The sequence below is a fragment of the Hyperolius riggenbachi genome, chromosome 1 (genome assembly GCF_040937935.1).
Source record: "Hyperolius riggenbachi isolate aHypRig1 chromosome 1, aHypRig1.pri, whole genome shotgun sequence".
NCBI classification, from domain to species: domain Eukaryota; kingdom Metazoa; phylum Chordata; class Amphibia; order Anura; family Hyperoliidae; genus Hyperolius; species Hyperolius riggenbachi.
Genome location: NC_090646.1, coordinates 403,935,724 through 403,947,820, shown reverse-complemented (window position 1 = coordinate 403,947,820; position 12,097 = coordinate 403,935,724). Strand labels below are relative to the sequence as shown.

At 40.2% G+C, this 12,097-nt stretch overlaps 1 protein-coding gene across 38 annotated transcripts in view; it reads right to left on the bottom strand.

Moving 5' to 3' along the window:
• Positions 1–12,097, bottom strand: part of PTPRD (protein tyrosine phosphatase receptor type D) — a 382,778-nt gene that overhangs the window by 291,330 nt on the left and 79,351 nt on the right. For all 38 annotated transcript variants that reach the window (XM_068235008.1, XM_068235101.1, XM_068235030.1 and 35 more), the window contains exon 2: positions 8,530–8,675. In XM_068235008.1, the coding sequence (XP_068091109.1) occupies positions 8,530–8,675 (146 nt within the window). The remainder of the gene's footprint in view (positions 1–8,529; positions 8,676–12,097) is intronic.

Sequence of the window (12,097 nt, the reverse complement as noted above, 5' to 3'; positions counted from 1 at the left end):
TTTTCCACTAGCATGATGTAGTTGTTACCTAAGCACAATCGCACTGCCTAAAGCACTTTTTGTGCGATTTTGCTTAGTTATAGTCAATGGGAGTGATTTCTGTGCCATTTCCCAATGCAACTTCAAGCTGCACCCCTTATTCTCTCAAAAACATAACTGCACCACACAAAACCTGATAACTGTAATGGATTGCGGAGATGCCGCCGCGCAGTCTGGCAGCGGGGCGGCTGTCTCCGCGTTCAGACCGGCGGTTTCCGCACAGCAGCATGCGTCTGGTTTGCCTGGGCCTTCTAGTGCACACAGATGGAGAGCTACACGCGCGCTAGAAGGCAAGCCCTTTATGCCAGTAGGAGAGGGATCAACTGATCAGGTCGATCAGCTGATCCCAGCGCAGTTACTGATTGGCTGAGTGGCGCAGGGCGGCGCGGAGGAGCGCTGCAGTATATATAGATCTTGCTGGTCAGTCTCTGGTTGTCTGCCGTTGCGAATACTTACGTGTGAGCACTCAGACCTCAGTCAGATCCGACAGTGTGTTAGAACCAAGTGGAACTGGGAATTCACACTTAGCCAAATTACTGCTGTGTTATACTTTAGACCAGTCCCGGGGTGTTGAGACCAAGGACCTCACACCCAAGCTTAGGATCACTGTGTCATTGCTGTGTTATACTTTAGACCAGTTCCGGGGTGTTGAGACCAAGGACCTCACACCCAAGCTTAGGATTACTGTGTCATTGCTGTGTTATACTTTAGATCAGTTCCGGGGTGTTGAGACCAAGGACCTCACACCCAAGCCTGTGCCTCCCGCCTCACGGGAGATAGCCTACAGTTACACCAAACACTTACACTTCATTAGGTGTCCAGAGGTTAGTCATACTTGTATTATTGGTGATTCTGCAGATCATCCATAATCAAGTATACATCTGTATTATTGATGATTCTGCAGATCATCAATAATCAGATTCTCTCTGTGTGCTGACACCAATCGTTACAAAAACATGTATAATTGTGATGCAACACATGGTTAATTGCCCTTTTTAAACTACTGCAAATTGCAATCAGCAATGTGCAAAGGAAAAGGGCTCTAAGTTCAGTCAGTATAAGAGTCTCTTGTCAGACGAGAAACTTTTTACTTTTTACTCAACTTTTGACTAGGGTACCACTAGTTTTTCCACACAGTAACAATTCAGGGTGACTTGTCTCCCCAGTTTTTGCAAGCTGTTGTGACTGAGGACATACAGGGTGTATTATTATAGTGAGCCACAACTGCTTTGTGTCTGTCAGAGCTCAGATTCCAAGCGTGGAAAGAAGTGCAGTTTGTGGTTATAATCAGATTTTGAAATACATAATTCTCTGCAAATTGAAATGGAAAATTAATTTTTCATAACACTAAATTACAAAAAATATATGTGCAGCACTAATACATATATATAGCAAATTTTTAGTGCTGGTGGAACTTGACTATAAATATATATAAAAAAAGATTCATACCACATATCAAAGTACAGTCCTCTATATCAGCTACTATGAAACCAAACGATTTCAAATGCTGTACTAAATGCACAAGAGATCCACTCAAGAAATCGGACTAGTAAAAAGCAACCAGATTCACATTTTTGAGATTGTGAGAATGGTGGCAAATTATCTTTGTCAACTAGTTATTTTTAGGACTGCCATAAAATGCAGGAGCCATGATTAATGGAAGGCAGCATTTCACATTCTGTATCCTTACTAGCCACCTGTCTGTCAAAGTAACTATGACATCCACCTGTTGGGTTTGCAACACTTGTTGTGACTACATGGCCCTCTGATTATGTTGAAAAAGCCATGTGCATTTGAACCTGTCCTTGTGAATTATAGCTTATCTGCCCCAGACAGTCAAGTTTATTGCATTTGCTGACATGTTATTCCTCAGTGCTTTCAAAGCCAGCAAGCAGTGTGCACATCTATGCCATGAATTGACATGAGCAGGACCACACACAGATGGCCGTCTCTGAGCTTTACCTGCACAGCCTTTATCTGACTTCCTTATATATCACTGGATAACATCATTTCTACAAACTTTAGGTTTTCAATAGTTCCCTGGGTGTATATATACAGTATATATTTAAAGTATGAGATTGAAAGGTATTTACTAAGATAGTAAATTGTTGCTGTAACATATTCCAGACTGCTAAACATTTCATTGTGTTTTAGTGGATCAGCCACCAGCAGTTGACATAGCTTTTGGCAGACAGAAGGCAATCATAGAAAAAATGCTTACAGTCACATGAAATATGCGCTCTCTTATACTGCAAAAGTATAGTTTATGTTACATAAATACTGTAAAGTTATGGTGATGTAAGTAGCACATACATTTTTATAGCCTATTCTTTTGCAAGCCGAATCTTCTTAACAAAGCATTATATAAAATAAACAGCATAAATGTAGAATTCTCATACTGTGTGCTTATTTACAAACATATGTGGCTTGACCCTAAAGATGGGACACAGGTGACTGTATCATTGTATTTTTTTGTATTTTTTATTTTCATGTAGGGTAGGTCATTATAGTAGTGATTTCATTAGTCATTTGGAATATGTTTTAATTTTAGAGGACAAACTCTACAACATTAAGGCACTGACAATTGTTAGTATTTTGGAAAACAAATAATGCTGTTTGTGTTTGACACCCCCTGTGAAACTGATCCCTAGGAAATTGGGGCAGCCTATCTTCCTTCCCCCCTCACCCCTTCAGCTCAAAGGACATGACTGGACAATAAAGTTGCATCGGGGCAATCATAAGGCCCATACACACAGGCACAACTGTCGCCACAAACACGTGGCACGCGCATGTTTCGGCAACAGGTCCCCTGTGTGTATGAGGCGCGCGCCACAAACTGTCGCTACTCAGAGCTGTCACCAGGCGATTGACTTGGCCAATCGCCGGCAACAGCTGTTGCAGCAAGCGTTGCTAGTCCGCCACGCGTACTGCGTGTGTACGTGCGGACTAGCGACAGCTACCCACAGCCAGAAGGGAGCTTCCGATGGGGGGACGAAACTTTTGGCGACAGCTTCCGCCGCGTCTCTGCCTGTTGGGCATAGACGTGTAGACAGCTGTCGCTCAGGCGGAGCTGTCGCCGAGCTTTTGCACACACGTCTCCTGTGTGCTAGCAACAGCAACAACGGTGCCCCGTGTACTATCTTCTTCCCTTCACTGGAAACGCCAGCTTCGCAGCCTTCTGGAGCCCTTTGCTTCCCCTTTCATGTAGGCAGTGTAAAGGGGCACAGCATGTGATGATGGTTAAGCAATTCTATCTTGCTCCCTAACCTATTACAGAGGGCATATATAAGGGGACATTTGAAGGAATGGACGGACCAGGAAAGCAATCAGAAAGAAAGTTGTAATGGCCAGAGTGCCACATAGCTGTAGTCACTTAGTGGCACCAGAAAGTATCAAAGTCGCCTATCATTTTAGTATCTTATCCTGGTGTGATTCAACATGCTGTTCAATAGAATCTTCCAGTATTTGGCTTACTAAGAAACCATAATGCAAAGAAAACTACATAAAAAGGCTAATTATGGTTATTGCATGGTTCACATGATTAAAGGCCACACCGATTGGTTTCCGCCCATAGCTGCCGCTATGAAGTATGTGTGTATATGGCAGAACCCAGACACATTTAGTACTGCATTAGTAAAGTCATGTATTGTGCAGCTGCAGCAAGGGATTAATGAACTTAGCAGACAAAATACTTTCACTTAGCCTTAATTTTTTCCAAGTGATTTTTTAATATTGTTCCTTAAATATTAGTATTTGTTTTAATTATAAAAATTGTAAATGGCCAAAGTTGGGGAGTATTACTAAGCTTTCCAGTCCTTTACACAGGTACTGAGCAGCTTCAGTCCTTAGGTGACCCAAAAACACAGTAAACAAGTCTACCTGACATATTGCCTAATACCTAATATTATAAAACCCAGAATTACTAATAAAGCCATAGGGAAGATCATAAAGTTCAGAACTGCACAGAAAAGCTCTGAAGCCAGCTTTCCGAAGTGCTTAAAGGACAATAAACCTAAAACGCAGATCGGTTTCTACAAAAAGCCATCAATAAACGTTCACTGATAATATATAGGTGTATAAAAGTCCTCATATTCTAATGGAACATGACTTTATTTTAAATATATTTAGCATTTGCTGTAAAGTGAAATGCAGCTTATTATTTTACAGCAGTCTTTTCGTCTTAATAACAGCTAAGGATGCTCAAACGAGGCCAGATATCTGTAAGTCATTTAAATGATTAAAGCATTTTCCAGCCAGCGCTGCGTAATATGTTGGCGCTTTGTAAATACAACAAATAAATAAATAAATAAATAAATAAATAAATATAAACATTCAGCCACTGGGACTTCCTGGTATCACATGTGGTGATAGTAAAGCGTATTCAGTCAGAGTAAATCCCTTTCCTACATAGATAAGTAAACAAGGTAGATAGATGCATTGCAGCAATTCCTTAAATTTACATCTCATATTACCAGCTGTAGGAGAAATTTCCATCATCTGTGAGCAGGACTAGTGGACAAGGAGTTAAGCGTTAGTCTTCATTGACGTTTCAAAGCACACTTCCAGGCACAAATGTTATCTTAGTCCTGTGTAGGCACTCAGCGGCAGAGCTTGTTTTTGTTTGTGTATAAACTCTATGAATTGCTAATGTAAAATTAACCACTTTTAGAGTTTTTGCACACAGTAAATCAACTTATTTTTTACTTTTTTTTATTCTGAAGCAATTGTGAAGCTCTTTGAACTCATGATTAATGTAAAGCTTGCACTGTGGATAAGACCTTATGAAACGGCCTCTCTTACATGGGAGGCTGGGGGCGGTGTCCGCTGCCCTCGTGCACTGGCTGGGCGTTTTGCTAGCTTTCACCACAGGCATGGAGAGTCATCTCCCGCAAAGACTCACATCTAAGCAATGCAGTTTCTTGATACAACATGCCAAGTGCTGACACGCATGGGGTTACAAATATTTCCATTTAGCTGCTCAAGGCCAGCAGATAGGAAGCTGCACTACCTGACAAGCATGCCGATTGCGGTCCATCTGAAAGAGGCCTTGGCATGCTTTTTCAAATGAGTACAGGGGTGTGTTCAACTAACTTTGCGTTTTTCCAAATGAAGCCAGTCTTATCTGTGTCAGCTCCTGAGTTCTTGGAACTCAGTAAGTGTCTGGCTAAGCATATCCCAAATATGTCACACATGTTGAGTTTACAATGAATATGCAATGCATTTGGGTTGTATATTAATAAAGAAGAAATATTTGGATACAGGGCCGGGCCGAGGCATAGGCTGGAGAGGCTCCAGCCTCAGGGCGCAGTGTAGGAGGGGCGCACAATTCATTTAGCTGTCATTCCTAATTGTGTTTGAAGCAGAAAGAAATAAGAAAAGGGGATACATGGCAGTGACTGCAAGCCATATAACTAGATATTAAGGTGTTGGGGAGGTTGTGGGCCCTGTGGCACCTCTTAGTCTAATAGCAATCAGTGTGTGACAGCTGGGGTGGGAGGGATGGAGGGGCGCACTTTGGTGTCTCAGCCTTGGGTGCTGGAGGACCTTGTCCCGGCTCTGCTTGGATATGAGCTATTTCAGAAGCCACTGACTGTAGCACAAATTTCCAAATCTTCAGAATGCAAACTTCTCAAAAAACGCAGTCTGTATCTTCTCTGCTTCCTCCACCAAGAATGATGGTATGAGGCCAAGTAGCAGCCATATTAAGTCCATTCAAGCGGACCTAAATTTTTGCACTGCAGACAAGAAAACACATATAGTTGCTGAGAAATTCACTCTATATGTGTTTAGAGAGTTCAGCCTGTGTAATTACCCCTTATCAGCAAGTAATCTGCAAGTTTAATGGGATGTCAGCTGTGCCGCGCTGTGCGCCGTTGTTCTGTGCTAATATGTAAACTCCGAAGGTTAACCCTTTCTGTGCTCCCAGGAATGTCCAGGAAGTAAACACTGTAGGTTTATTGTAGAATTTCTACATGTTTCTATACATTGTAAGGAAGAATGATTTTCTTTAACGGTTATTATGCTCTTGCTTATCTTTTAGAGCAGAGAGGAAGTTCTGAGTTTAGGTCCGCTTTAAATGTACTTTAAGCTCATCTACCTGTGTCATATGATCACACTTTCATAGCCAGATTATTTTCCTTGAGAAGTGTCTTTAGAACTGTGCCACTGTGCCTGGAGTTGGGCTTTAAAATCAAGTAACATAAATTCTGTCAAACTCTCAAAAAATTAATATATATATATATATATATATATTTGTTATTACTATTATTAATATCAAGAACTTATTAAAGGACAATTATCATGAAAAATTGTAAAAAGTATAATACATGCATACAAAATGTAAATTTCTCGCAGAATAACAAGCACAATGAATTACTTTTTCCTATGCTGCTATCAATTAAAGTAGGTAGTGACAATAGTACAAGTTTTAGACTAGCCCATCTTTTCATGGGTGATTTGTAGATATTTCTTTATTTAGAAAAGCACCTACTGCATGGCAGTCTCTCTGTTCAACTTCCAAAATAGCGTACAAACTAATTGGAAATCTAATTGGCATCTATGTATAGATCCTTACCAGGGAGGCCATTTGTACAAAGATAATACTGAAAATCCCCCATGAGGAGATAGACCAGTCCAAAATCTGAAAGATCTGTCAGTTTATTACTGCACACTGTAAGTGTCAACCACAATGGAAATTAGTAATTTATAGTGCATTTTACTCTGGCTAAATCTACATTGTATTTAAATGTATTTTAAATGTAACAATTTGTCACTTTAGTTGTCCTTTAAGTACTGTATGTCTAATCATTTTTGTGTTAATTCAATAAAAATTTTAATATAGTTGCCAAAAAGTGTAGGCAATTTCAGGGGAATGCCCAATTTTTTTTCCAGTTTACTACAGTTAAATATTTATTTTACGTTTAAATGAGGCCTCTCAATAAATAATAAAAAAGTGGTCCTGAGCTGTACATTAAAGGAAATAGCAGTATAAATCAGACTAACTGCATGGACATTTGTCACTTGATACCCCATGGATTATAACATTGAGGAAGATGCAGCCTAGTTAAAGCATTATAAAGGATTTGATCCAACATATGCCATCCTCCCTTATGCAAATTTGCACAATATCTAGTCTAAGAGAGGCGAAACTGACTTTATCTGCAGATTAACAACTGTATGTAAGCATGAAGGCTGTGTATGCGTGAGGTGCATGTACGTTATTATAAGCTGGCCAGCAATCTGAAAATTGTAGCTCCGCTATATCCTTAATTGATTTTATGGTCAACCCTTTTCCCCTTTCCCCCAGTTTCATTTTTATAAGCTTTATCACTATTGCATTAATAAAATTTGGTATATTTATATATATATACACTTGATACATCATTTTTTTTAATTTAAAAACTTTATGACTGGTTGTGTATTCAAGCGCAGTGCTAACTTGACTTGCGTATACTACACTAGTAGGGGTAGTTCCCACAGGAAAATAACGCTGTAGCCTGCAAAATTATACAGATCAAAGAGGTTTTGTCACCTCTATTTCTTAGTACCATTAAAGGAAAGCTGACCTAATGTAAGCAAAGAGGTAAGTTTCCACATATGGATTCACATACCTCTGTGGGCCATTTCACACTAGAGGGCTTTTTCGGCGATTTAACGCCACGGCCATAGTTGGCGTTTTCCAGGTAAAATGAAACTCCATAGACTTTCATTTTACCTTTCACACTTAAAGCCGCATTTTGGAGCGTTGCGTTTTGAAGCTCCCAGGAGCTTTTTTTAGGGCTGACCACAGCGTTTTTTCTTTACAATTGATAGCAATGTGTTGGCGTTAAAACGCCTTAAAAACGACTGCAGCCAAAATGGAGCGTTTTAGCCTTTTACAGGCAGCGGCCTGTAGTGTGAAAGAGCCCTGTGCGTTGTCCATTCCTCTTCTTGTTTCCTTGGCCCCCGAAATCATGAAAATAGGCTAATGTCACATTTTCAGACAGGAAGAGACAGATTTGTGGCAATGTTCCCTCCCATCACCCCTCCATTCCCATTAAGTATATCAACATAACGAGGCAAATGCTGTTGGTTAAATGGAATTTAAAAAGCCCCAACTTAAACAAGACGGCCATATTGAAAATCTAGGCCTTACACTGGAATTGAAGGACAGTTGGCAACTATAAACTACTACATATATAAAGCAACATGCAGGGAGCATAGAATATATTAACAATACTTCAAGCAGCATAGTCCCAACGTGTTATTTAAATATGCACAATAGCATATGTATGAATTCAGTTTTACTGTAAAGAATAATTTGTAACATGTGGCTCTTAACTGCTATACAAGTACAACTCCCAATGTGTTCTGCCAGCAAACGGCAGGACAATGAGAAGCACAGAGCCGTACAAGTGCATTGTATCATGAAATGCGTACAAATGGGACAAGCTGACGAAACTCCATGCATGTGTAATCTTTGACGGAGGAACAGAACAATGGACCTAATACCTCAAATCTCTGGTTGCTGACTTTCTTCCCCTTTTTATTCCATACTATTTTTGGTCTGGGATCTCCAGTAGCTTGGCAGATAAAGGATGCAACTCCCCCTGACACTCCTATTTGATCGACAGGGCTTCTTGTAAACCTTGGTGGTGCTGGAAAACAAATCAAAATGAAACAAAGAATTAGAAACTGAACAGTGCAACATCATTTCAACATCAATTTACATTTTACATTAAAATTTACATCAATTTCTACACATAGTTACGCACATTGCAAATTGCAACTTTGATCAGACCAGTTCACCCATCGACAATATGCTCAGTGCAGACCCTAGATCAATCAGTTGATTGCTGATCCACTCAGTAAAATGATGAGAAGTCCTCTAGACTCTTTTCCAGTTCATTAAGGCTTTACTTCACCTTCTAATTTCTCTTTTTCTTATATTTATCCTTTTTATAGTTTTTAACTGGAAAAGCTATTCTTTCAACCCTCGGCTCAGTTCACAAAGAATTCAAGCTCTTTTCCCACTCAATGGGGTATATGCACGAAACTGCGTTTAGCAGAATTACATGCATTAAGTCTTATGCACAATGAGAAGCATGTAATGCACTGCATCCAGTTCTACACATTGGGCTTGATTCACTAAGACAAATAGCATGCCTTATCAAAATTAGCATGCCTTATCAAAGTTAGCATGCCTTATCAAAGTTAACATGCCTTATCAGAGTAGCATAGTGAGCGCTACGAATCTGCAGGCGCTCAGTGCAGGACGAGTGGCGCTTTCGTCATTGACAATTAGCAGCCATAAGTTTGCTATGCTACTCTGATAATGCGTGTTAACTTTGATAAGGCGTGTTAACTTTGATAAGGGGTGCTATTTGCCTTAGTGAATCAAGCTCATTGTGTGGTAAGAATTTAAACAGGTTATTGTACTTATCATAGTTTAGTGCATACACCCCAATGATTCTGCAACCAGTGCATTTGTATTTTAATGATATCAAATTATTATATCAAGAGCTGTAAATAGCGGGGCCAATGTATAAAGGCTTGGAGAAGTTCTAGCAGATTGACTTTTCTTTGTTCTTTTTAAAGCAGATCCCCCCCTTAAGACTGTCATAATTATAAAGCACACTCTGCTTTTTTCACAGTGGCAAGTAGTGCTCTGACCATCACCTAACTTAAAGAGAATCTGTACTGTAAAATTCTTACAATAAAAAGCATACCATTCTATTCATTATGTTCTCCTGGGCCCCTCTGTGCTGTTTCTGCCACTCCCTGCCGCAATCCTGGCTTGTAATTGCCATTTTTATGCAGAGTTTACAAACAAAAGACATAGCAAGTGATAGGCTGAGAGTATCTCAGTGTGTGAGTCATACAGAGTGTGCAGGGGGCCTGGGGAAGGTGTGTATAGCTTCTATCCAATCACAAACAGAACAGCACATTCCTGCCTGACTGCCTCAGCCCGATAGAGCTGACAGAGGCGAGAAGATTAGATCATATAACAGAGATAATAAAGCCACTCTGCAATTAGGAAAGGCTGCAGTTAGACAGAGCACATTAGAACCGGTATAGGAACTTATAGGATAGAAGAAATAAAGCTCAACATTTTGTTACAGAGTCTCTTTAAAGAGCATCCGAAGTGTGTTTAAAGTTAAAGTGAGCAGCACTATCCATTCATAATATAATAAATTCAGATAAAGTAACATACATTGATTCACCTGTTCCCCTAAAATTTGAATAAACTAGTGAAATTACCCCCCCCCCCTTCCTTCCGTAACAGCCCAGCCCCCAGCTCTGTGGCTGCGGGGTAATGATGTGAAATGTCCTCTCTCTCCAAACTACATAATCGTGTTCAGCCTTTAGGCCAGATACCATTTAACTAGAATGCTTAGCCCCAGAGATCATCTCCCTGAACTGAACTAGAGACTGGCGATGATTTGTGTGGCCAGCACATACCAAAACACCTCTATAAATGCAAACTGTTGTTACAAATGTGAAATATAATATGATTTCCTAGAGAGTGACCTCAGTAAAAGTGCAGTTCTCCTTTACACACACCCCACAAAATGCCGTATAGAGAGTTTTCTGTAATATAATTTCCCCTTGTCTGCTTAAACCCTCAACAAAAACAAATCACTTTGATTTCTTCAGCCAAATGTCTGAAGTCAATTAGTGGTGCATTCCCTCCAATTTTCCTGACATGGATTGAGGGAAACAGAGTATAGTGTGAAGCATTAACTTGACATGTGTCCCTAGTAATTCATGAAGCATGACATACTGTAAAAAAAAACACTTGGTTGTGCAATCACATCACAGTTAGAATGTCACACACTGCATTAAAATGAAAGGATGCTAGAAACTCACACGTGCTGGCTATGGCTTTGTGTCATTCAGTGCATGCAGCTGTTAGCCATGTCTGTAGTACAGTCTATTGTATTTCCCAGCAACAACTGACTGCAGACATATGGAGCCATTTTGTGAGGGATATTGTATCCTTCAGAGACATCAGCACTGTGTGTTTTTATAAACAGTGGTTTATTAGACACTTGAAATGAAAGTAACAATGAGCAGCCAGACAGGCTAATAGGAGCAGACAACCATGTTCTTAACTGTCATAATAACTGCTCATAGCATGTATTCAGCAAAGCATTCAATCTGGACCTACAGTGCACAGACTATAGCATTGTATTGCTTATTTATTTTAGACATGCATATACGAGTGATTATCTTATCTCCAACCAATGTGTACTTGAGTTCACACAGATGGAAGGTTGAAAAAAGCATTCAAGAAAAGGTTGTGATGCTGACAGAGTGCCCGCCCTTCTCCCGACCTCCTCACCCCATGCCCAGTGCAGAAGAATAAAGTTTTGTGACTGGCTTAATTCCAAGGATGGTATTTCCTGGCAGTGTAGTCCAGGTCATGCTCAGAGAGAGTAGACAGCTGCCTGAAACTACGTGCTCAGTGGGTAGGACACTGGCAGCAATGGGATCAATCCCCATGAACGATTACACCAGGTATTTGCCACAAAAAAAACCTAAATAATAAAACTTGAAAGAAAGACAAAACATTAAACACCTGAAAATCTGATCTATATATATAAAACACTATCTACAGGGGCTGTATGTTTCCTTCTAAGGTATTTAAACATCTCCACTGTTTTGTTGCAAAGTAACTGAGACTGTGACAATTAAGGACAATGTACTTGAGTGGACTGGAACATCTGACTTCTTAACCAGATCATCTGAGCCAAAATACCCTATGTGTCCCTATACTAGAGGCGTGTACTTCCAAAAAGACCTCTATTTTCTTAAAGAAGAACAAGAGTGACTATATTAGGGTAAAAAAAACCCTTAATGGAAAGTTCTGTGTTAAAGCTGCCAGGATCGGTGGGTGTCAGTGGCAATGACTCACTCGCACACTTGTAATCATTAGAGGTCCGAAATGCTGCCACCGTACTAAGCCAGGGCTGCCAAGTTGGACATGGGCCAACATGACACAGGCCAGAGTGACCGCAGCTTTGGAAGACTTTAGAGAAAAAATGGCACCACAGTTTTGCCGATGGGGCTGAAGTTT